The 26,378-nt window shown below is 47.9% G+C and overlaps 1 protein-coding gene and 1 long non-coding RNA gene across 3 annotated transcripts; one reads left to right on the top strand and one right to left on the bottom strand.

Annotated features, from left to right (window-relative positions):
- Nucleotides 1-231: 231 nt before the first annotated feature.
- On the bottom strand, nucleotides 232-20,290 carry LOC122363930 (receptor-type tyrosine-protein phosphatase kappa-like). Of its 2 annotated transcripts, none has more exons than XM_043333777.1 (15): nucleotides 19,706-20,290; nucleotides 17,229-17,344; nucleotides 14,063-14,150; nucleotides 13,695-13,786; nucleotides 13,089-13,223; nucleotides 11,235-11,369; nucleotides 9,971-10,119; nucleotides 8,155-8,290; nucleotides 6,597-6,849; nucleotides 6,133-6,209; nucleotides 4,681-4,812; nucleotides 4,106-4,231; nucleotides 3,695-3,882; nucleotides 1,638-1,773; nucleotides 232-912 (listed from the first exon to the last, which is right to left on the bottom strand). In XM_043333777.1, exons 1-15 carry the CDS (start codon nucleotides 19,956-19,958, stop codon nucleotides 835-837), a joined length of 2,094 nt encoding a protein of 697 aa, XP_043189712.1. In that variant the 5' UTR covers nucleotides 19,959-20,290; the 3' UTR covers nucleotides 232-834. The 2 variants fall into 2 exon arrangements, with proteins under 2 accessions (XP_043189712.1, XP_043189713.1); XM_043333778.1 differs by lacking the exon at nucleotides 4,681-4,812 and adding an exon at nucleotides 4,853-4,984 and having other exon boundaries at nucleotides 19,706-20,289.
- LOC122363931 lies at nucleotides 10,107-11,014 on the top strand. Its single transcript, XR_006253457.1, has 2 exons — nucleotides 10,107-10,382; nucleotides 10,735-11,014. It is a non-coding gene; the product is annotated as an uncharacterized LOC122363931 (long non-coding RNA).
- Nucleotides 20,291-26,378: the final 6,088 nt, after the last annotated feature.

Here is a 26,378-nt window from a genome sequence, read left to right as displayed (position 1 = left end):
GATGGCGCGTCACACACGCCGTCGGGCTGAGCAGTGTGCCGCTCAGAAGGGGGTGGCCACTTTGAGCACCTGCTGTAGATGAACAGTGGCTTGCAGGTGTATAATAGTGTGCAGTACAAAATGTCCCACGATGACGAGTCTAATGACGTGTCTTTTGTCTGGTGTGCTATTGAATACACATCTGCACGTGCCACTTACTTTATCTCATTCCCAAATGATCACCCGGTATATACAAATAATGTAGGCATGTGCTTGATACATAACCGCACAATTAATGTCATATAAGCTCACCTGGAACAATAAACATGACCAACACTGGCTAACACTTCAGCTGCAGTAGCTTTTAAAATGCTTCACCACGCAGTCAACAATACCTAGCTGCATCACATTGGGGTCACAAGCGCGCACCAAATGTCAGAGGCTCAAATAGCGCTCTTGGTATGTGCATTACCTTAAAAGCAACGTTCTCCTTATCGAATATAATGGGTGGTCTCCAAATTGACCATCATGGGACTGCGCGTTCTAACGATTAGGCCAAACTACAGGGGTAAAACGGCGCCATAACTACGCAGCGGCTCAACTAGCCAATGTTTCTTCTTAATTAATGCCGTATTCTATGAGTGTGAAAACTACCCGTCATGATGATGAATTAGGTAGTCCGCGTCAGTAAAATGAGATGAATTATTACATCCTCTAATTCTAACAACAGTAAATTTGTTGTGTTTTACAAACTAAAACTCCATTTATCCACCAGACATCAACGGGTGTTCTGGATGACATGATGAGTCTGTGACGTCACGTGGTGTTTTGACCAACTCCTGATGACGTCACCAACTAATGTGTGGATGTATCCTTGTTCAGATAGTGCAGCACATAGTGCAGAACCAGGTCGTAGCAGTACTTGTACTCCATCTGTCAATAACAAAGTATTATCATCAGATAAGTGATAACGAGAGTGAGCAGTAATGTGAACAACGACGTCATAAGCGCATCATATTTGTAAGGCGGTGCATTTGCCCAAGTACTCATTGAATGTTACAATGAAAGCCATAGAAAAGCAAAATGATTACATTTTAATTATAGTAACGAGAGTGAGCAGTAATGTGAACAACGACGTCATAAGCGCATCATATTTGTAAGGCGGTGCATTTGCCCAAGGACTACTCATTGAATGTTACAATGAAAGCCATAGAAAAGCACAATGATTACATTTTAATTATAGTTCTTAATTCATCAATTGTTTACAACCTGTATCGGCAGACTCCTAACAAATCGTGAGGATATCGCCCGGTGCGAGCGAGGATACTGTGCCGCACAGTTCGCATGTCGTGCGGAACAGTATAACTGCAGGCGCCAACATGTCTGCCATCTAGCGGACGTCTTACAAAACAAGTGCATGCACCCGAGTGCTGAGCGGCATGTAGCGTGTGCCCGAGTTTGGAGGTTTCTGAGCAAGTTTTCTGCCCTTTGAAAATAGCCGATCGAGCAAATGAACGCTGGCATAGGTACTCAATTCAAAGTGTTGTATAACTCACATTTCAATGCAGCTTACCGGTAGGCCGGCACTTATTAGGTACTGGCTTCTGTGAGATGGCAATGAACGGCGCTTTTAGGTTCTAGGCCACACTCTCACTGACCATGTTTGAGATGAGCTGCGGCCGGTGTCGGCGGACCGTCTTGACTGCCTGGAACACGTCCACCTCGCCGTGCTGGATCACCTGCTCGATGCACGCGTTGGCCGCGCAGTACACGCCCGCCCGGCACTGACCGTCACTACCAGGGGGAGGGCAACGCGTCAGTGGGGGCCGAAAAAGAGCTGTAACAGGTCACTGGCTGTTTCTGAGGGAAAACAAACCAATTGTTGAAATCATGTTCCATTGAATATTTATAAGCAGTTTGCGACATTGAACGCTTCATTTTTGGACGCGGAGTGGATGAAGTGCCCTAGTGGGCTAGGTTAGTGGGTTAGTGGATCTTCATGACTACGGGATCAATAGTTTGACTGGATAATAGTCCTGAATAATTACGCATGAAAGTTATAGGCATAGTGACTATGAAACTACACGGTAGCAAAACAAAGTGTAGCAACGGATATCGCCGTTGTGAAAACAACCACATAACGACTTTTACTGCATTATATAATAACGAGACATCGACTCCTCATAAACACTAAACGGTGCCTTTCGTGGTAAGGCTATAAGCTTCGCACGGTTTCACAGACCGTCGAGTATCAGTGGAGCGTGCAAAGGCTGTCACTGTTTAGGGCCGTTAAGTTGTGACAACTAAAGCCGTTGCGATATGCTCTAAATGTCGCCGGCGTCGGCTCATAAACGATGTGGAATGGCAGAAGCGTCGCCTTTCGACCCTGGCAGAGGCGAGCCATTAAGCTGCCAGGCAGCATTCCTTTCATGGAAATACGTCTCTTAAAGATTATACTCATTGCCTACCACTCCATAGCATGTCAAGCCGCTTCTATCCAAGATTAACCCTCGCCCGTAAACGGTTTTTTGCCACCTTCGCCCATGCAGGGGGGGTTGGTGCGACCCCCCCTGGCGTTTGAAAATGGAGCGTCGTAGAGCTTAGCGGAAAAGACCAACGGATTGCTCTCAACGAGATCTCGCGATTGGTGGTATACTTTTTGGTCCTAGGTCAACATTTGACCTACTTATGACCGGTCAAAGGTCAAATTTTCGAGAAAAAAAAATCTAACTTTTTCAGATTTCCGCGCCTATTGCGGCAAAACGGTAAGAGATATCGACTTGAAACCTTCACTATCGTGATCCTTGATCAATTCTCTATTGTTTGGTGTGTATTTCGATGTCATAACTCTAAAAATGATGCGTTGGGAGCATCGGAAGTCTGCAAGGTCATTTGTGCATTGGGTCACGTCAGGCGTATGACGTCACTGACCTGACCCTGACCCAAAATGATCTACAATAAACAACCGACGATGCCTGAAATGGATAGCAAATTCGAATTCAGGGCATCAAAATACCCCGAAAAGGCATACAAGTGCAAGAAGTCATTACAGGTCAACCGAGGTCACTGACCTTACCTTGACCTTTAGTAACCTTCAAAAGGTCAACGGACATTGTGCCAATGTCAAATCAGCCAGTTGTGATTCTAAAACAATCCACCAGTGTGTCAGGTCAGTCGGCATTTATACCAATGTGAAGCAATCTCCAATTTAGCGTAAATCTGGCCGGAGGTTGTTCCCTTTATGACATCATAACTCCGTGACCTGACATGACCTTGACAAAAATAAAATACCAAAAGTTGCGCAAAGGATGCCCCATAAGGTACTGAAAATTTGAGCAGGCTATCTGAAACGGTTCGGCGTGTAGCTAAGAAAACCTCGGGGGGGGGGGTTGCACCAACCATGGGCGAGGGTTAATCCAACATTTTATTTTTTCCCAGAGTAAAGAAGGTGTTAGTTCAGTATACAAAATGGTGTAGTTTTTATGCGTCCATGACAAATGAAAATGTGTCGGACACTGCCCGTAGAGCAGGCAATAACCACTTAACTATTAGTCTGCCAATACACACATATGCAGAGTTAGTCTGCATATCTGTGACGTCCGAAACATTGTGTATTGGCAGAGTTAGTCTGCCAATACACACTCATTTTCCAGCAGTTTGACTCTTATATCTCGGGAGGGGGGAGGGGGCGACCAAACACTCTCCACACACTCACGGCGACACGACGACGACGGGCCCATATCCGGAGCGCTGCCGCCACCGCTCCACCATGTTCATGAGCTCGACGAGCGCGTTGGTGGAGGTGGGCACCTTGTAGCCGGCCGGCCAGCAGGTCAGCTGGAACAGCTGGCACGTCTTGGACTCAGCCTTGACGCCGGCCATCAGCTCCGTCAGAGAGACGATCTGGGGACAAAGGAGGGTGGGGAGTTAGAGAGACGGTCAGAGAGGTCAGAGAATGGTGTTTGGGTCAGAGAGACGCTCTTGGGATGTTGGAGAATGTTGGCTGGGTCAGTTTGAAGATCAAGAGACGAAAGATGTCTCTAAATATTCGCCAGAAAAAAAAATGGCACGGCGTTACCTGGAGACAATTCGCAGAACATCTCGAGGACTCCATCGCCGTCGTTACCTTTTTGTTGATGCGGAAGATCCAGGACTTGATGTTCTGGTAGTGCTGGTGGGAGATGTGCTCCACCGTGAACACTGTGCCGTACCGGCGCGAGCGTGTCGTCTCTGGCCAGAACGGAGGGAAGTTCTGCAACACGCCCGCAGCGTCAGTCGGATGTCGGCAACACATGTTCACAGAGGCAGAATTTCACGACCGGGAATTCGGAAATTAGAAATTACAAAGTTCTGCCACCCTGTAGGTAGCTGATGATTTCCATTGTGAATGAAGCTTAAATGAACGACGAGATGAAGGAATTTGAGGAATTCCAATGAGTTTGTTGAGGTTATTCAAACCAGACCACTTCAAATAAGACTTATAGCGAGTGACGCCCGGATCACTCGTGAAAAGCGCCACCTAGAACACCCCGGAACTCACCCCAGGCGCCCGCGCACTATCATATCTATCCAAGCGGGTCAGCTAAAAGCCACTATCACACTCTGTTCCGTTCTTCACGGTCTACTGAGCTCCACAGACGCCGAACAGCGGGCTGACGGGGGCGACTGGGGCGGGGACGGGGCGGGCACCCCTGCACTGACCGGCGAGGCGTCTGGGTTACAGAGCACCACCACGGCAGCGCAGTCGTAGTCGTACACGAGCGACCACAGGTCGGCCACCGACGGCGGCAGCACCCACTCGGTCACTATGTACTCGCGCGGGTGAGAGTAGCCCTGCAACAGCCGCGCGCGCGCCGTCACCACCACCGCTCACCGCCGTGTCGCCCGGGTTGGTCAGCACCACTATCGAGTTGCAGCCGAAGTCGTAGACTAGGCTCCAGAAGTCGCTGGGGGTGGCGCGCAGAGGCCACTCGGTGACTATGTACTCCTTGGAGCGGTTGTAGCCCTGTGGAGCGGCCTCAGGCGTCAGGGGAGGCGTCACCGGCCAGGCGGGGAGCCGCGGCACCCGGCGGGGGTCACTCCACTAATACAGGGGTGACTTAGCCCAAAAGTATACACAGAATGGACGCTGCTACTAACATAACACAGCTAAATGGGCTCTGTGATTATAACGGTACTAAGCGATTTCCGAAGTGAGCTGATGTAAAAGCTGTTCGATCACATAACAAAATATTGCACATAGTAGGTACACCATTAGACACAATTCAGTCACAGATTCATGTTTGGCATGTTATAACACATGGCACATGCAACAAAACAAACTAATTTGTCTAGCATTTATCTTATTAACTAAGTTGGAGATTTATTTCTACAAACTACATAAATCAGCACGACGTGGCCACTCAGTGCCTTTCCCGCTGCATGCGCACGAATTTCCCGAAAATGTGCACGAAGACTGAAGAGCCATGCCTTAGTATTTAAATGGGAAGGTATACACTCGCAGCTGCATCAGACTCCATCCGGCTCACCCAGCGCTGAAATGATCTTATCACATGCAAGTGTACAGGTGTGTCCGTTGTATAAAGCACATATGCAACTGACAAGCAACGACGTAACGGCTGTGACGATGGTGTCCGACCCGAAGTTGTTGTAAGATATTTCGATAAACTGCATTACATGTTTTTATGTTGAGAGATTTCATAAGGAGCATGCTGTGAGTTAGGTATTCTACAGTTGTGATGTTGAGTGAAAAATGATACCAAAGTCTTATCAGTTCACAGAGATTACATTATTACTTTATTGGTGCACATGCCCATCCAACAGTGCCTGCGAGCTATCTGATGTCGAAAGTCATTGCAGCAAATCGGCCGTGATGCAAAACATCCCGCGATTAATTGGCGCTGATGCTATTACGATCGACCCAAACACAAACACATTCCAGACGCAGCTGAGGCCACACAGACCATTCACAGGCCCGCCCACACACTCAGCACCAGTCCCCACTGACTACTGAGCCCAGAGCCGTCTCAAATACCGCGAAACCGGACAGCGATTCGCACTACCAGTTCGTTTATCAGCACGCCGCGCCGGCGGCAGCAGGATCAGATTTATACTCAGGTTTACACTCGGGTTCAAGCCCAGGTTTATACTCACGTCGACAAACACAGCGTTGATGTAGTCGGTGGCGGCGTTCCCTTGGAACGAGGTCAGGTAAGGCCGGAAATTGTCCGCTGCGGGCAAGGAAACGGTGATGTCACAGGGTAGGTGGGGGAGAAAATCAAATAACGATTGAACGGCAAAGTGATATATAAAAACGATTGGGCGATTATTTTACGCCCACCTCGTCTCATTCGTTCATTCATCTATGCTCGAACTTGAGCAGCTCGAACGTGTGACATAAAATGCGTTCAAATGAGCAAGAGGTCGGATAAAGTAGGTAATATGTATGGTCACTTCTCTATATCAAAAACAAATAATACCGATGCAAAATATTTTGAGTACCTTGCATCATTCATCACCACTCATCCTCATTCACAGTTCACTCCCCCCCCCCCTCTCAGCCGTCGTCGCGCCGTGAATCAGCTCGCTGCTGTCGCCCCGTGTCTCCATCTACTCACGCGGCACGATCATGACGTCCCTGTTCTTGTGCCGGTTGTCGGCGCGGTGGCCGCCGGCGCAGTCGCCGATGGTGAACTTGGGCACCTGTCGGCAGATCTGCAGGAACTCGCGCTGGTAGTCGTTGAGTTTGTCTCCGCCGGTGACTCGCACGGCCTTCTCTTTGAGCCGCTGGGACAGCTCCGAGACGGGGAACGCCGAGTAGCCGCAGCTGACGTACTCCTCCAGCGTGTCGTACACAAACTTGTACTGGTCCTGAAACAAACAGGGATATAGACTTGTATGTACTGGTCCTGAAACAAACAGGGATATAGACTTGTACTGATCCTGGAACAAACAGGGACCCGGACTTGTACTGGTCCTGAAACATGGAGGGACACAAACCTGTACTGCATGCAGGTCCTGAAACATGGAGGAACACACACCTGTGCTGGTGATAAAACATGGAGGGACACGGACTCGTACTAGTCCTGAAACATTGAGGGACACTAACTTGTACTGATCGTTGGGGGTCCGTTCTACTGTCCTGATTGAACATGAAACTATTCCGGAACTTGCACTTGTCGTGAGGCTTGTAGGACACGCAAGTTTGCTGTCACTGAGTGGGTATGTTTTGGTGAGATACTTTTCACGGATAGCCAAAGCGGTCGTCACATTTTATGAATGCTGGAAGCGGCAGTTTCGTACCGTACGCTCAGTCAGCCAGTATCCCGATGGGGTAAGCCAGGAATAGGATACTGCGCCGGGCGCAGCGGTGTCTTGCGGGACAACATAACTTACAGGCATTTTTGATCAGTGGCCAGAAGCCACCCATGCTCGCTGTGGTGGCTTTTGTGAAGTGTTGCTTTGGAATGTGGCCTCCGTTCTACACTCCTGTCAGAATGGACTCGACTTGACTTTCCTGGCAGAAACAAACCGAATTATCTTCGGCATTTATGTTATGCAGCGGGCCCAACAATGTGACCATACCGTCAACATCCCTTGCTTGTCCCGGTCTGTGCCACCGGCTGCAAATTTGGCAGGCTTTTCCCCTCTCTGCGGGCCACCACGGCGGGCCGGTAAACAAAGGTCAGCGGCGGCTATGATCGTGCCGCGGCGCCGCCGGCTCCATCAGCGGCTGGCAGCTCCGCTGAAGGGTCCGTGGCACGGCTCCAAACGGCCCGCCGGCCCGCCGCGCGACCGTGAGCGGTCAGTAGCGCGCGCACGCACATTGCGTCACTGCTTGCTGCGTCACTGACGGCCTCAGAGCCAACGCGTGCTGGTTGGAATGTGACTGAGATGTCGGGGAGATTGGCCCGATGTCAACGGCCGACAGGAGACAATGCCATCTTCTTGTGCAAACACATTTTTACTATCTTTTCACGATATTGACTTGAAAGATTACAGTTCTTTACAAAGAAAATGACTCAATAAACACTTATCTATATTTTCGCTTATGACTGTGAATTTCGAAATGCAGGCGTGATTTACATGCCTACATTTACTCCTAGTCCTTAAGTCCTTTTTCAGCATGATTCTACCTGTTTAGAGCTATTCTTTTGCCATCTGTGATCCACTCACCACGGTCTCGATCAGTCCGCGGCGCGCCTGGCGGATCTTCTTCAGGTAGCCGTAGACATCGAACACGCCGTCCTCCTCTGCCAGCTCGATGTTGGCGTCGATGGCCAGGAAGACGCCCGACCGGCCGGCGCCGTCACTGGGGGGAGGCGGGAGGGAGCGACGATCAGAAGACTGTAGGTCATTAAAGGTTTCGGATCTCTAGAATAATATGTTAGAAGTAGAACCGTCTACAGTTGTCTGTAAACTCTTCGTGTTCTGGCACCTGTAGAAAATAAGACTGAACCGTCGTCGTCATAAGCATGCGTTAATCAAAAGCGAAGATCTATAAATATTGCAATAAAAATATAAACACATTTATATAACTGTCGTCACCGATGTTTGGATGAATCACGCTCCACTCTGACAAATGCGTTCTAATCAGGGAGCGGCTCTAGTCGTTCCATTAATAACACGGCGGGCAGACGGCACCAAGGCCGGTGAGTTCAGTCGTTTGGCCACCCAGCGCCCGCCACCAGCGGAAGCCGCACCCGATGTGTTTACACAACATCGCCGGTGACTTTACGACGCTGTAGGTTGTTATTGATGTTGCTAGAGCAAACTAAAGGCCGCATCCACACGGTGGATATTAACCCTCGCCCGCACATGTTGCCACCCCCCCCCCCAGGTAGTCTTTCTGCTCTGCACTCAACATTTTTAGCGCTAGAAGGCTGATTTTTCGTATAGCTGCTCCGCTATCCTTTCTTGATGTCCACTGAAAATTTCAAGTTTCTGTGATTTTTGGTTTTGGAGATATGACCTTGTTTTTCAGGTCATGTCATGACCCAAATGGCCAATTCTCAACATCTTGCGTTTGCCATGGGCCTTGCGAGCTTTTGACACCCTGATTTCGGCCTTTTTTGCCAGTATTACCTCCCACCTATCATGGAACATGTTGTTCGACGATGTACAGGGGTCAAGGTCAGGGTCAAGGTCAACCTAGGTCATCTAAGATAATTGCGTTTTAGGCAAGCTGAATTTATTTTTTTGATTTTTTTGACTGCATTTTTGGTAAAAGCTTCTCAGAGCATGATTTCATGTAATATGGACCCAAAAACAATCGGTACACACATCAGTATACACACAGACACACACACATACAAACACATATAATTGACCTTGACCTAACTTGACCTGAAATGACCTCAGCCGCAAAATTCTGGTCGGGTAGTGTGACAAAGAGGTTCTAGCTGGCCTGGCACCAGAAAACAGCATCGTCATCGGTATTTGATAAGCAGCGCACTTGATATCCAACGGTGACCCAAAACAGCAACATTTTTTAGTTTGACCTGACCTGGAAGGTCAATGACTGACCTGAGAAGGTAAAACTGGGTATCATTGGATTCGTCTCTTCCCAAAGAATCTTTTTGGTCTTTACCGCTAAGCTCTATCTCCAACAGGAACGAAATGGCGCGGGGGGGGGGGTGGCAACCACCCCCCCCCCATGTGCGTTCTAGGATGGGAAAATGGCATGTGCGGGCGAGGGTTAATGATACATAAAAGTGTGTTTGTGCGTGCGTTTACAGGGAACGGTGTTGGTAAGGCTCGTTTGATTATCATCATTCCCCTGGAATTAAGTCATACAGATACATATTTGTATTTGCCTCACTAACAGCTCCAGCCATTGCTCTGATAACAGAACCTTGGCAGCGTCAGTACCCATTGATATTGATTGCCACCCGGCCACCACAATACAAATATGTTGTCTCCCCAAGTGCCAGACAGCAGGTCGGCGACCGCCAGTCCGCGCCCTGGGAAAGTGGGAAAGAAGTTCACTGACCTGCAGTGGACGATGATGGGTCCGTCCAGGTCCGGAACGCGGTTACTCAGGCAGATGCGCATTCGTCTCCGGAACTCGAGGATCGCGTTCGAGAATGGACACGAGTGGCACGGCCATTCGGTGTAATGGAACTGAAGAATCGACCGCTCCTGCAACAATAGACACAAACAATTTATTTCAGCTTTCACAAAAATGCACTTTGAATAGTCTTCTTTAGACTGAGGTTACGCTAAAAATAAAACTGAAACTTCCCCTGCAGAACTGGTTGGACATTGGTTATTCAACATGTAATAGCAAACGGATAGACTTTTACCGATGCTGCTTGTGAGCTATCCATAGCCAAATTACCAGTTGGCCTCGAAATGATCTGCATAACAAAGTTCTCTTGACGCTGGGAAGCATCTTTGCTTCGGTGAGTTGCAATTCTTGTTTTCGGTCGACGGTCTTAACTCAGTTGAAACGAAATTACGTTCGTTTTTTAGTTTCGCCAAGCGTACCAAATCGAGTATCTCCTTTTATTTGTTGTTTTCAACGTCCGCTATATTCCCCACCACCTAATCACATGCTTTCATCCAAAGTTGTTTGCGGATTGCTGTTTATTTAAGCTCACATCCTTGTCTATTTTGGTCTAAATGTTTACGTGGCTATTTTTGCCGGTCTGAAGAGCTGCGCTCTCCGTGGGAGTTGGTGCTCTGACAAACACCTGTCTCTCCCTCTTTCCTCTCGCTCTCTCCTCTGCCTCTCCCTCTCTCCCCTCCATCCAGCCATTGTTTGCTTTGACAGATGCTCCCGACTGTTGGCGTCGGCTCCCTGAGTGGCCCTGGAATCTGAGCAGTCGGCCACACTATGCATCACACCCGGTGGCAGTTGGATAACAAAACAGCACAGAGGTGCAGAGGAAACGCCGCGCCGGTGGGAGGCTCGGCACTCGGGACGATCTTTTCCCCAACGCTGTGTGCCGACAAACAACGCCAGCTCGGTCATGGAACTCCCAAGATTCAAGCAATCCACAAGGTGATACTAAAATAAAATTTGCTCGCGGGCTTTTGGATTTATATTGGCGGAAAGACTTAGGTATTATCTAAACTCGCGAAACCTTTGATGTCACCCGCTCCAACCGTAATGCCAATAAGAAAAAAAAATGAATGACTCAATATTTTAAAGCAATTCTGGCAGTAGCTGAATGATGTGTGAATTGTGATGCATAGGCTGCGGGAGCGGGAGCTCCGCTAAAAGACCCCTGAAATAGGCCTCCGTCGTTCACCTCGTTGCCGTGGCGCAGACGGATGCTGCGGATGACAAAGTTGGCCAGCTGCTCCTCCTTGAGGACGGTGACGTGCATTCCTCCGTAGGATTCCTCCTTGTCGAGCTGCACCGGCCAGTACTGGACGCACATCACCTGAGAGACAGCGACAGATTGTGTGAAACTATCACAATCATTAGTACTGGTCGCTACATCAATTGTGCGGGACAGGTAGTGCAGTGTACACTGGACGCGCATCCCCGGGCCGGCGACAGGACATGTCACTGACCAGTTTTCCAGTTTGCTCTACTAACCGAATTTCGCAATATAAAGTCGCACCGCAAACGGCATGCCCATTTCGGCTAATAGCATTTGAGCACACATTTTTGCCAAGTGGCTGCTGGGCTAACGCAATATTACGCGACAAACATGTGTTGTTTTCGCTAGTGTCTGTGTGTTATGGCCGTTTTCCGAAGGTCAAAAGGATGTGCCAGGCCAGGCCAGAGTGATGAATGATGAAGAGAGAGAGAGAGAGAGAGAGAGAGAGAGAGAGAGAGAGAGAGAGAGAGAGAGAGAGAGAGAGAGAGAGAGAGAGAGAGAGAGAGAGAGAGAGAGAGAGAGAGAGAGAGAGAGAGAGAGCGAGAACGAGAGCGAGAGCGAGAGAGAGAGAGGGAGGGAGGGAGGTAGGGGGAGAGGGAGAGAGAGGGAGAGAGAGAGGGGGAGAGGGAGAGAGAGAGCGTCAGACGCCCGGAGTGCAGCTCGGTCCGGGCCTAAGTGAGTGTGCGTCTCCGCTATCTCAAAGGCCGGGTCAGAAACGTGCCAAAGAAGATTGAGTTTATACTAGACTGCGGAGGCAAGATTACTGCAAGTAGGTCAAGCAGCCATGACTGGCGAGACCGGTAAATATTCGAAGTATTCGATAGGAGGGCAGTTTCCTGAAGATAATTACAATATTTTACATCGGTTGTGAGGAAAGTCAAGTGGCACTACTGCATACAATGTTATGGTTAGGTATGTGTATCAAAGACCTTCAGCATGCTGTACCTCCTGGGTTTACATTCCGCCGCAACTATATGATGATGGTATGGAAACAGTAGGCAATTTAAGCACAACACATTTATGATGGTCCAGCACTTGGAAAGAGTTGTTTGAAACATGCCGATAAAACCTGCAAGGTTGATTTCACTCACATTGAAATTAGATTTCTTACCAACCTAACGTTCATTATCTGTCTTATAATAATAATGACGTGGGACATAAATGACCGTAACATGCCTGTTGACTCTCATCAATACCATGGATAAACCTATTTGGCGTCAACAGTTGATCGTTATCACGGCGATATATTTTAGCTGTTTACATGTGGTGCTATTTGCCCAGGTGTTGTTAATCGCTGGTGATAATTGCCTCCAGAAAGACCATCTGTCCACACGGTGTCAGCAAACACAGCTGGTCTTCCTCCCAAGTCATTAACAGATGCGCCATTAACACGTGGTGATGACTGCTTAACTGCTCCGGAAAAATGGTGTGTACCTACCTAGAACAGTAACAAACGAAGCGCGCATTCCTGCTGTAAAACAGCGTTTCTTCTGGCTGGTAAGCGAGAGATGGATAGATGGTCGGTGTTGTGAACGTTAAATGTGAAGTTCTGAAATCTGAATGCTCATAACAATCCCAATGTCACGGTGCCTCCAGCCTATAAGTGTCATACAAAGTGGTCGAAAAAGTAGATAAGACTGCAACCTTTTTGGCTGTTAACACCTTCGAATAGCGAGAGTATGTCAAGTGCCAAGAAGTACAAGTCCAATCGCGCTTCCACGCTCAATCGCAAAAGGCACTCGTATTCCGTAAGCGCACCTGTCCTATCTGACTTACCTTTATGAAGTCGAACGTTTTTGTGAGCATGACGATGCAGGGCGACCGCTCCTTCCAGACCATTCGCCACAGGTCGGGCACTGTGCGCTCGTTCGGTCCCTGGGTCACGATGTACGCGTTCGGCTTCAGCAGACTCTGCCGACGCCAAAACGGACAAATCGAGTCACAATACATGAATCACGAACCGTTAATCAAGGTATCACGGGACGGATGACAAACGGACGAACGAGCTACAGCAACGACCGAGAGAACAGAAGAAGTAATGGAGCAGCTGACAGAGACAATGGCTTGGTCGGAGTTGTACAGAAAAACGGACAGATGAACAATCCTGGCACACATTGAGAAACGGATAGTTGGACGAATTGGAGGCACATGAAAAACAGCCCTGACAAACTGAGGAGCACATGAAAAAGGAACAGCCGAAGGGCGGGGACTGCATACCGTGGAACGGGAAATTGAACGGTAGCCGAACCAGACAGATCGACAACGTCTTCGTGAGCTAGCTGCATGAAAATATCGCTGACATACACCTATTACAATGCAATGCCATGAACAGCGCGCTGCCAGCAATTTTAGCCGACGAGCCGCGCCTCCCCGGTCCCTCACGTCCACGTAGGAGGCGTTGATGTAGTCGGACTCGATGGAGTCGGGTGAGTCAGGGTCCCGCCGCGGCTCCAGCACCACTCGGTTGTAGTCATCTGTGGCACCAGAACAGCATGAGTGACTCGGGAGTCAGTATACTCACAGCTCAATTGAAACTGATATTCAAAATTGCATGGCGGCCGTAGTTGAATGGATGAGTCTACGAAACGAATTCAACGAGTAAATTGAGGCAGACGATTATATTGGCTGTTCAAACATTTGGAGGGGGGTTCGGACTTACATAATACTAAATCAACAAAAATTACATCATTCCTGCTGATGTGAAGCAATGATACTTAATGGAGAGGGTGGATAAAAATGCTATTACTTACAAGGAACGATGCGATGATTCTGATTTTTGGTCTCATTGCACGTCTTCATGCCATGTCTTGTGGGATGTGCCTCCACCCGTCCCGCGTGCTGAAAAAGGATGCAACCGATTCAGTTGAAGTTTTAAGCTAGTTTCTAATCAGTAAAGCCAGCATAGTAAACGGCAATGTCTGATAAAACCTATATTCCCTGTGTGTGTATTACGAAAACCCGACATACACCGAACCACGCACCCGATAAATTTTCATATTTACTTTGCTAATAAGGATGCGTTTTCAAATTCAATGAACCTTCAATGGTCTTCAGCCGTGAGCTCATGCCTATCTGTGTGGTATACAAGCGTTGTCTCGTATTACGCAACTGCCTGGCAAAGCGGGTATAATTTAAGCCAAGAACATGAGACGCACGGTTTTTAGTCACGGCGTGCCAGCGATAGATAGTTCGGCGTCAGTCTCGTGTTTGTCATCTGTGATGTAAGCGTGCTGCTGACAGGCCTGTCATCGAGCCCCGCGAGCGGTAACTCAACAGGTGGACTGTTTGCCTTGTCAGCAGGGGAGAGAGAAAGAGAGAGAGAGAGAGAGAGAGAGAGAGAGAGAGAGAGAGAGAGAGAGAGAGAGAGAGAGAGAGAGAGAGAGAGGAGAGGGAGAAAGAGAGGTGGAGGAAGAGGAAGAGAGAGAGAGAGAAAGAGATAAAGGGAAAGAGAGGGAGAAGGAGAGAGAGAGAGAGAGAGGGAGGGTGAGGGAAGATACTGAGAAAGAGGGATAGGTAGATGGGCACTGGGCAGACAGGAATGGAGACAAGCGGTTGAGTGAATGAGAGGGGAAGGGGGCGTTTGTGTTTAATTGCCGGACGTCGTCACTGTGTGTAATGTGAGCCGTTCACTCTCCATCGGACCATTCCAATCTCGGTGGTCCGAGACAGCGAACCACTGAGACCGCTGTGTTTGACGCTAACGGAGGTATGCGCGGCACGCGAACACCGCTCCTGACGTAACCAATTCCGAACTCGCCGCTGAACTGTGGACACTGAACACTCAACCGAGCGCACTTGGCGACGAAAGTTCCCGTGAGCCGCAGCGCGACCCGGCTGGATAGACGATACGTCTCCGCAGACGGCGTCCATCGACAACAACACTAAATATTGAGGGTCGGGCCACACTGAACCTGTGACGTCAGCTCGGCCAGTCAGCTGCTGCTGACGTCACTGGTCCGTGACGAACACGGCGCTGCGGTCCCGAAAAGGTGCCGAGAGACACCCCGGGCACCGGAACCGGCCGTGACTCACACACTGCTGCCAACAAGAGTGAGCGTGTGTATACGCTGCGGCCGCGCCGGCGAGAGGAAAATAGACAGACGGACAGCGGTGACTGGTGTTACGCTATGTATTTATAGACTGGGCGGAATGTGGAGACCTCTCCTACTTGCATAGATTGCCCTGCTCCGAACACATACGCCATGGTAAGTTGCATGGCCTGCCAAGCTGCCGAACGCATGCTTCAGAAGCCAAACACTTATCGACAGTCGCGGCGGCAGGCCGGCCTCGGAGCGGCATCGACAGCCCCTGATCCACTGATCTGACACCCCATCCACACGGGTGGCCTGAATACCGGGGGCGCCGAGCGGGCCACACCTTCGCTGTTTCGCCGCCCGGTGTTGCAACACTCTGCTGGCAGCCGGGTGCCACTGGTCACCGATCAGCGGCCAGCGGCCGTCACCGCGGCTGGGCCGCTTCCAGCGCAAACACTAACCTCATGCGCACTGGGCACTGCGACACGGCTAGTCGGAGTTGGCCGTCTGACGATCCAGGAAATGTCCAGACGACTGGAGGCGATGGGCCAGAGTCAGGTGCTACTCGAGTCGAACGGCTTAAGATGCTTGCTGGGTGGTCAGCAATAGGTCAGGTGTGGCACTCAAATTGCACCCTAAGGATCTCGAGGCGGCTGAGAAACGTGTAAGTCAGTGAAGCCTAAAGTGTGTGGAAGCGACTTGGGTGGTAACCGTCTCTCATAATGTGAGTAATACTTTGTGAGGTCATCAAAGCACGCAGTGTGCTGTTTGATGCTATCAACCTGGCGGATATGTGCCTACATTTGACCTAAATCTGTAGGAGACCAGAGAGAGTTGAGGACGCCCGTGTTATCCCAGCGAAATGAGCTGCTTCAGAGCGCGGTATCGGACGACGGTCTGTCTGATGTGAATCCAACCATAGCAGACCACTTTCAGAGAACGACAGCCGACATTAAACACGCTGAGGCTAGTACGCAGTGGAGGATGTTAACTACCCGTTTGATAATGTCAAAAGGGCTCTGATATGATCCCAGAAACAAGACTGCAAGGCAGAATCCGTATCCGGCAGCGTCTGGAACACAGGAAATGGGTAGCTGACGGATGCTTACTAACTGGACAACACTTTTCGTTTTAAATTTACTGTTTTTTTATTTAAAAAAATACACACACATTCCGAACCCTTATGGAGCTTGGTGGTCGGTGGTGGTATCGGGCCTTACCTATGGAGTATCGTCGACCAAAGATAAGGATGGGCCGCAACTCAAACGGCGAAATGCAATTACATTTTTTTTATGGCTGTTAGTGCCTTCGAGGGTAAAATCTGAGGCACAATGGACGAAAAAAAAGTCGTTTGAACAAGACGTTATATAAAAACGCGCGTGCCTAGGCTCAGGCACAAAAACGACACTGTCACGCACGACTACTGGCTGCAACTTTATTGAACTGTCGGGATACGACGGCCGCATTGCATCGATCATTTCGAGACTCCAGAGCTCATGCATTTCCACAAATCCCCGTCCGGACCGGTACCTTTTTCCGGCACTGGTTGCCAGCGCTCTCGGTGTGACTGTATGTCTGGACGCGGCCAGCCGTGGCCGGCCCGGCCCGGGCCCGCTGCCAGGGTAGTTTGGCTCCGAGTGGCGACTGCCGGGGTGCGCCACAGACGCCACTAATTGGACCGAGAGCCGCCGGAAACGGCCGCTTCCGGCGCCAGGCGAGCATTGTTGGAGCGACTGCTGACAGTTTAAGGACGTCTGTAGGTGTGTAAAAGGACCGTGCGTGGGTAGAAAGGAGGGCAAATGACAGCAGTGGCGCAGTCATAAACGTGAGTAAATGGAACGCCGGTGGGTGAGAACTTCTAGCATGGCAACACAACTCTTACCTGAAATTCGACTTTGAAGAGTATCGGATATTTTCTGTGCTGCTCACAGTACTTGATAAAGTTGTTTTTCTCTATCGGTTTCCTCGGGATAGCACGAATGGCTTTGTCCTCTTCCGCTGTGAAGAAAACATCGGTAAAATTAACGATATGTGTCTTCGCTGTCAGCATTCAAACCTTAAAAACATGACTTAATATGCTCCGTGAATTGATTATTTTCATGGTTCAATGCTCTAAATCATGACAATTGTATCATAGTCATAGACCATGCTGGGCTTTTACTTTTCTTTTTAATCATTACCTATGTATAAAAGTGACACATTTGAACGTAAATAAAACACCGTCTTTCTTCCAAGAAAAGCAACATACTAAAGTTATTTCAGAACCGGAAAGATGCTGAGGCTGAGTCCATCTCGACGGAGAGCCCACCTGCAGGGACAGGCCATCTGGAAACGGTCACCCCATTCTGCACGTGACCAATGAGGTGGTAAGAAGCCTGTAGGTTGTAAGCAATTATAGATCTCGGACTTCTCTTCGCAAATCCAAGCGAAATTCGGAGTTTTTATCACTAAGGTAGCTTGATGATTTAACATAATAGACTAATAAAGCGGCATGCTATTGAGGGTATGATCGCGTCTAATTGCTGACATTCAGTGTCTAATTTATGTCAGGTAGTAAATCGTGAAGCTTTATTCCTGTCGTGTTTGTCAGATGACCGTTTTAAATAACCTTAGAAGATGAATTTATAGCGACATTTATTAGGGTATACAAACAACTGACGAGCTATCAGGGTCACATGTGTCTTCATTGGAGAGATTATTACCGCAAAGTTTTAACCATCGCCAGGACAGGGCCTTAATTCCATAACACGGACGGCCAGGGGTAGATTGGTACGACGGAAAAATTTCGCTAAAACGGTTCACAAGTTTTCGCTTAAAACTTTTTATCTAATTAAGATATAAAAAATAAAAGCACCACTGAACTCAGCACGTCCGTGCGCATCGAATGGTATATTTTGCTACAAGTTTAAGGGATCTTAAAATTTTCCTAATTTTTTTAAGTGATCTTAAGTTAATTAATTAAGTTCAAGTTAACCAAATTGCACCATATGGCATATCATTCGATTCGGCTGATCACAAGAAACACAACGACACCATTTTTGAAGGTCTCACTTTTGAAGCCTCATTGTGTGCGAAGTTATTAGCAAAGACGTAGTTTCACCTCATTTGACCTCAGATGACTTGGCCTAAGTGTTTTTTTTTTCAGCAAGCAAACGCCGAATTCATCTTTAACGGAGCTAAAACAACACAAAAATGTTGAATTGGAGTACATTTTTACGATTGGAGCAATTCAGACAAATTTTCTGATAATTTATCGTGACCTCTAGATGACCTCAGGTCACCCAAACTTTGAAAACCTGGATGGAGGTTATACAACTCGGTGAGCTTAGCATATCCTGCCAGTTTGAATCAAATCGATGAGCAACTCTAGATTTCATTGACAAATAGCGTATTTTCAGTGCCATTTTGACCATGTACCGGTTTTTGTGACCTTGTGACCTGACCTGAGGTCACTGGAACACCAAACTCTTATGTCACGTCACGTGTCAAATGGCTGCCCAGTTATGTCTGAAATTTGGTGGCCCTAAGTCGTACGGTTCTTAGTCGTACGCTATCAACGATAGGCTCAGCGATTCCGTTGCCGCTATTATAGTCCAATTTTACCCTGACATTGTACCGGTTTTGGTGACCTGGTGACCTAACCTAAAATGACAGAGACCAAAGTTTCAGGGAAGGTGCAAAAACACTGCCTCAGAGGGTATGCCAAATTTGGCGGCGCATTTGCGAGAACCTTGGGGGGGGGGGGTGTGCATCAACCCCCTGGGCCGGCGAGGGATAAGCAAAGTAAATACGCAAAGCAAACATATTACAATACATAAGTCCCATTTTGTTCAGTTTTTACTAGTAATACGTAAGCATTAACTTGTTCATTTGTCGATGGTAAATGTCCTTAAATAGCATTTGCACCGTCGTCGCAATGATCGAGAACGTGTTATTGTTGTTTGACTCAAAAACTGTTCTGGCCTACTTTGATTTCGATTAACGACGTTTACCTAACGTTATGAAAAGTGGGTTAAAGAGTTTTGTCTGACTTGACTTCCCCAGATGTCATACTTTACGTAAATAAGTTCGCTATTGTTCCATTCATAATACTTAAGCAATATAAATGCACTTCTCTTTAGTTAAAATATTTGCTTTATTCACAAGAACGTTTTAATCGTTTCTTCTTTTATCAGCTATCAATAAAAGGCATTCCATCATTCCATCTGACGGGTAGATAAATGGAAACAACTGCTTTCCAATAATTCCTAATGAATGTGCTGTGCAACTGGGAATAGGGACCACTCCCATCATGGTAAGTCGCTCCCGCCCATCAGCACACCCGACCGGAGGCCGTGTCGGCCCGTGAGTTTCACTGACCGATGGGGATGAGTCCGCTGTTGAGCATGGTCAGCTGTATCCGACCCGGCAGCGCGCTGATCGAGCTGCTCGCTGTGTCCAGGTACTTGTTGTGCTTCTTGGGCTTGTTGGAGTCGCTGAGACGGGGTGCCGAGCGCGAGCGGCGGCCCCGCTTTCTGCGGCTGACAGTGCTACTCTGTCTGGAGACCATACCGCCGGCGGGCGGCGGCTCCAGGGTAGTCCGTTCGACACTGTGAGAGCGCAGCTCGACCATGGCAGCGCCTGATCGCCGGAGTCCACAAGTGTGGGAGAGCTCACCTCACGGTGCGAAACCCAAGGACCGAGAGCGGAGAGAGGTATAAACAGAAACGACCCGTGACCTTCAGCTATAAAGTATTGTCGTGTCCGGACGCTGGCACAGATCACCACTCCGCAATGTTCACTGAAATCTCACAAAGCCTCTTAGCCTTTCTCGAGCAATGAACCTCCCGCAGCACCGTGCAGCCTCACTCTGTGTGCGTCACGAGCGGGGAATATCACGGAGACACGTCCCCTGTCGGCCTGCGCCGCTCACTGCCGACAGCAGACAACTGCATCGGTTCGACGTCTCTCGCGTCTCGTCGGTCCCGGCGCCCCGCCGTCGGCAGGGGCAGCTCGCTCGGCCGACGGTCCGACGGGGCACACTGAAAAAAGTTTTTACCATCAATTTACTAAGTTACTAGCTTTGGTAAATTTTACCATCAGCCTACCATCATATTACTACCAGCCTACTATGGTGCTGAATACTATCCTGCCTTGACATGTTGATATTACCATGGTTACGTTTATCAGGGGTGGTTTTGTACCCCAGTTTACAAGGTGGTAACCACCTGAGGCTAGTAGATACCCTCGTAAGCTAATATTCCCTACCATAGTAAAATCAACCTTTCCACGGGCGGATCCAGCAGGTGAATTCGGCGATCAAGTCTCCTCCTTTCCATAGAGGTGTTTGCCAATTTTTGATATGTTGGAAGGAGCGTCATCCAAGGACTAGCTGAGACCCTGAGCAATTAATAGTTTTATGGACGAAAGGCCAGAAATTTCTTGCAACAGTTCCCTGGGTGTGCTTCTGCTGCTATGGTAAGGTATACCATGGCAACACCATGACAACACTACACCCTTACTAACAATCCACGTGCGTCTGACTCTGCTGCAGCGGCGCCGCCATGTCAGTTCCGGCCGCGCGCCGGCGTTGTGAAGGTGCTCCGTGGTTTTAAATATTTGAACGGTGATTGTGTGGGTGGTTAGCGTAGCTGACGGTGGAGGATACTCGGAAATAACAAGTAAGTCGTTGTATCTTCAGCATAATAATACTTATCTCACGAGTGCCATTTCCAGCAAAGATCGCAGCCTTTGTTTCGGTTCATGTTGTTGAATTTCCTTGAGACCCTGTTGGACCGGGTAGGGGGAGGGTGGTGGGGTGGGTATCGTTGCGGGCATTTCCCAGCGTCGGAAATCAACGTGTTTTTTTATTTGTTAACCCACGCCTCACTGGGGTATGTGCTCTAACGCGCCCCACAGCACGTTACAGCACGTTACAGTGGGGGGGGGGGGGCTCCTAACTCCGAAACTACTGGGCCGATTGTCAAAATTCAAACGGCCCCTGGTAGCCCTGGAAATATTGTTGAGCGAAGCCTAATGTCATTGACCTCGAGGTCATCGATGACGTCACAGGTCAGGTCAAAGTAAAAATATCAGCGTCTTGGCACTCTGGGCGCCGGCCAACAAATCAGATCAGGCTCATTTTTTGTTTGCACACTCGTGAATATATGCGTAACATAACCTGAGGGTACCGAACTTGTACTTCGAATTTTTCAGGTCAAGGCCATCTCATCCCAGGTCACGAAAGCTTTATATCGTGCATCGGTGACGTGAGACATGTTTTATGGTTCATGTAGGCCATATATATCGAAATCAGTGTTGTATGTGTCAGTTTAGGCCATTTTAGCTGAATATAGCTGAGGTCAGGTCAGGTCACTTTAGGTCAAAAATGGTCAAATTTTGAAGTTGACATTTTTCAACAAAAAAGGTGTTTGTCAGATGAAGTTCACATATATTCAACGCATATGTGTTCAAACACATATAGACCCCGTTTCCATGGGCATCACTGATCCGGATCAGCAAACTTAAATCGTATTATATTTCTCGAACTCTTCGTTACATGATATAATTCCAAGTGGATTAGGCTTATATAATCAGTTAATCCCTTATTTTCATTTTCATATATTGTCTAACTATACTGGATTAGCTAATCCATTTTTACTGATCCGGATCAGTGATGCCCATGGAAACGTGGTCATATTCTGCTTTTTTTCATTCAGAAACGTATATGTAAAAAAATAAAAAATACAATTTCTGAGTTTTTATATTTATAATTTTCAAAATATTCAACATTTCGAAAGTCCGAAATCAGTTTGGTAGCCCTGTAGAGTCCACCCATGCAAAAAAAAGGATCTAGCTTAACCCTCAAGGCGGTGGGGGGGGGCATTTTTTGCATCCATCTTTAGTTTTTTTTTCGATATATCTCCAGAACCGCTGCGCCGATCTTCACCAAACTTTCAGTACCCTTTTGCACATTGTGACCAAATTTTTTTTCCAAAGGCTATGATAAGTTGGCCGCTACGTCGGAGTGACGTCATTTCTGCCATTGTCGACCAAAAAAAAAAGCTTCGCGGGAAGAGCTGTCAGGTCTATAAATTTGATTATGCATAAAAATGTTCAAGACATGAAATGTGTAGAATTACCAGGGCTACTATACTGTTCTCTCGATTTTGTTTTTGAAGTTGACCCCAAAAATAAAAAGAAATAGATATAATAGCCAAAAAATCCCAAAAGTTTTTCGATTTTCGAAACAAACGGAATATATGTAATAGCCACTATGGACTTCTATTCACATTCCAAGTATTAGATCGATAACTCCTTTTTGCCAAGTTATAACAAAAAAAAACTGTTCAAAATTAATGACGTCAAATTTTCAAACTCGATTTTGGCAATTCTAGACCACAAAGCGCAAAACAAAGACCACCATTAGACTCGCCGTGACGAGTGGCATCGAATCAATACCAATTTTATGCGAAACTATCAACTTTGACCTGAAATTTGACCTTTTTGACCTGACATTGACCTGACCTCCACCAGAAAGTGACCAAAAAACCGTCCCTGATGGTCTTATAACCAACACCATTGAGGCGAATATGAAAAATTGGCCATAAAACATGCATCGCACAACCCTACTTAGTAAAGATAGGTTCATGTGCTGACCCTTGGTGATCGGACCTGGTATTATCAGTGACCTCCAATAGCAACATATGCTCGTATAATAGGCAACTCACGCCCTATCGCTGATTTTTGACAAAATGCCCTTTACTCGATGTTGCAGCGCATTCCTTAAAAGACCCGTGAACGGTGAAACATTTTATCTTTGACTTGGCCTGTGATGTCATCGGTGACCCCGAGGTCAATGAAATTGAAGTTCCCTCGACAAATTTAACAAGGCTATCGAACGCCATTTAAATTTTACCGATCCGTCATAGTAGCTTCGGAGATTCGGGGGGGGGGGTCAAAAATCCCCCCCCCCCTCCCACCGCGCGGAAGGTAGCCGGGAGGCCCACCGCTTGCCGGGTTAAAACTCAGATCTTGAGAGCGATTACCGTTGTTCAATGCTTTGCATCAAAATCGGCCGAACATGATGTCACTCTGGCGTCATTTCCGGCCGATCTATAGTAGCTACGAAAATTTTATTAGTGCACAAGGTGTCAAATAAATTGATGCAGCCGAAGGTCCTAAAAGCTTTGTTTTGATACGTCCAGCGGTTTTAAAGATATTGCGTAAACACGAGAGGGGCTATGAATAGCCCTCCCCACAGTAGGGTGGGGGTTAACCCTCGCCCGTATTGGTGTTTTTCAGCCACGAACGTTTAAGGGGGGGTCCGTTGAACCCCCTCCTTGCCGTTTCGCCCCTGATTGAGCTAGAGCTTCGCGGAAAAAACGAGCGTGCTGCCCGTGACGAGAGAAAGCCGATGGTACCCAATTTTATCCTAGGTCGTCGGTCCTAGGTCATCGGTTGACCTTCCAGGTCAGGTCAATGACCCAAAAGTGGGGAAAACTGGGACCTGTTAGAACGTCGTAAAACGTGGCTGCTATTGGGTTTTTTAGGGAACTGATCACGAATATCATGTTAGCTATGATCATAGATGATGTCTTCATGCATTTAGGCCAGGTCGGGTCAGGTCAGGTCAGGTCAACCAGTAAGGGTTTTGCCGGGTATTCGTAGTAGGTGCACTAGGTGGCAACCGCCTCTGACAGCTTCGTAACATGTTACGAAGGCACCAAAACTACTTCGTAAATGTTCATATATGGTTGTTAAATTCGAAATCAGCTAAAAAAACTAGCCTAGAAAGATGCTGATAAAACTCGAAAAAGTAAACCGAGGTCATCAAAGGTCAATGAACTGACCTGACCTTCTGGTGACCTTGACATCCACCCTAATGCATGGGAGCAGCATCATATCCCATGTTTGAACGCTTGAAACCACGAAAGGACTGCAAACGCGCGGCAAATGCGAGCCGACATACGCCGAATCGCGATTCCGGCCAAACATGGTCTCGAAAAGTAGGTCACAGGTCAAAGGTCATTAGTCAGGGCCATTACATTTTTTAGGGTAGGTGTAAAATTGATTATAACTCGAGGGTACTGAAAGCTTCGTTGCGGTCGGCCGCTTTTTACGCGAGGTATTCGCGAAAAACCGAGGGGGAGTCCGTTCGACCCCCCCCCCCTATACGGGGGAGGGTTAACAAGCCAAAACGTTGCTAATTTTTATTTTGATCTGACCTGTGACGTCAACGGTGATCTCGAGGTCAATAAAATTGGGTTTTGCTCGACAGTTTTTCCAGGGCTATCAGACGCCGTTTCAGTTTTGACAATCGGCCCAGTAGTTTCGGAGTTGGAGCGGGGGGGGGGGTTCTATAAATAGCCCCCGCCTCCCCCAGTGGAGTGCGTTACAGAACATACCCCAGTGGGGCGCTGGTTAAGAGTAGAATTTTTGAATTATTGCCAACACTCAACACTGCACCTCATGGCAATTAATTCATTATAGGGCATTTTACCTGAACCAGCCTCTGGCCTAATGTCCCAAATTTGCTAAATTCCTCACCCTACAAATCCCCTGTTTTATTAGATGCTGCCATTTTTTTAAAACAACTTATCTTAAATCCTTGTTTCATCAAACTGGGAGCTAGGTCACGGGACACTGCGAGTCAAGGTGGGAGGGGTAGGAGATAGAGTGTCACTGCAGCACACACAATCAATCTTTCCATTGGTTTATCTTATATCAATGCCTGCTCTTTTCCAGAGCTGGCTTTCGAAGTTCGAACCTTCGGTATATGGCTACCAATGCCCTTGGAGAAGGTGTTGCGTGATAAATCGCTGGAAGGGCGACATTCAACGATTGTGTGAAAAGAGACCGATTGCATTGTGATGATAAAGTGAACTGTAATAATTGTTGTTCATGCGCGTTGTTTGGTTATGTGCAGACGTAACTTTGTTTGTGGCCAAATGCTTTTTATGTGTGAAATATTTCATGTAGGTTACTAGGTAGATGCTTTGGAAAAGTGAAGAGCTGCTTTGTCGACTGCTAGGTAGATACTGTCATGCATGCTGTTGTGCATCAGTAAGTGGCTGTCGTAATGATAAACAAATTTGGCATGGATAGGCTAAAGCACAGCATATGAAGCATGCTGGTTGATGACTAGTAAGATCCTGTTAACCGACTGGTAATATCACAATAAATGTCACATAGTAAACTATTGTTTTACGATGGTTGGCCAGCAAAGCAAAGCTGGTATCCAGATGACAAAAGGATGGTTTTACCATGATAAGTCATTAGTAAGCATTACCAGGGAGTAGCTAACGATAGTAAAGTCCTAGTTTCGTGCTAGTATCACGTGGGTTTTTGGGCATGGTATGACGACATATAGTTACCGTGTTAATACCATGGTAATTTTTACTGGCATTGGTATTCACATGGTTTTACATTCATATTAGGCCTAGTATTTGGGTCGTAAGTTAGTTTACCATAGGTAAGAGGCTGTTCAAAATATGACCACCACTCGAAAACTAACTAGGGTGGTATTTTTCTTAGTAGGCGGTACCAGGATAATACTAGCGTTAGTAGAGCTTTGGTTTCTTATTAGTTATGCTTTAGTTTCAAGGTAGTATGATGAAAAAATATTACCGTACTAAGACCATGGTATTTTGATGAGCATTGGTAGTTGCATAGTATTCCTTTGATATTGGGCCTAGTATTTGGATCGTAAACTGGTTTACCATAAGTAAAAGGCTGTTCAAAATATGACCACCACCCAAAAACTAACTAGGGTGGTATTTTTTTATTTCAGTGCAGGGCGCCACGCCGACCGACGACCGCCTATTCCTGGCCCTGTGACCGGCGCCAGCGATCGCCGGTGAGCCGCCTGCCAGCGCTCCTGTCCGGTCACAGGCCTCCGGGTCACACCGGGTCACAGCGGGACACTAAGGGTCACATGGGGTCACAGCAGGGGCACAGCAGGGGCACAGCGGGATCGCAGCGGGCTTACTGAGGAATCACATTGTGAGGCAAGCAGTAGCTGTGTTGTTACGGCTGACAGTTGAGACATTCC

The sequence above is a fragment of the Amphibalanus amphitrite genome, unplaced genomic scaffold (assembly GCF_019059575.1).
Source record: "Amphibalanus amphitrite isolate SeventyFive unplaced genomic scaffold, NRLGWU_Aamphi_draft 000647F_arrow, whole genome shotgun sequence".
Classification (NCBI taxonomy): Eukaryota; Metazoa; Arthropoda; class Thecostraca; order Balanomorpha; family Balanidae; genus Amphibalanus; species Amphibalanus amphitrite.
The sequence above is the reverse complement of the archived record's forward strand: the minus strand, read 5'-3'. Positions and strand labels throughout refer to the sequence as shown.

Bases quoted from the DNA above. Each gene is read 5' to 3' on its own strand.
- LOC122363930 (XM_043333777.1), bottom strand. From the start codon at position 19,958: ATGGTCGAGCTGCGCTCTCACAGTGTCGAACGGACTACCCTGGAGCCG. The intron at 17,345-19,705 runs GTCAGTGAAACT...TTTTCTTCACAG, and splicing joins CAGCGGACTCATCCCCATCG to CGGAAGAGGACAAAGCCATT. The intron at 13,787-14,062 runs GTAAGTAATAGC...CTGGTGCCACAG, and splicing joins GAATCATCGCATCGTTCCTT to ATGACTACAACCGAGTGGTG.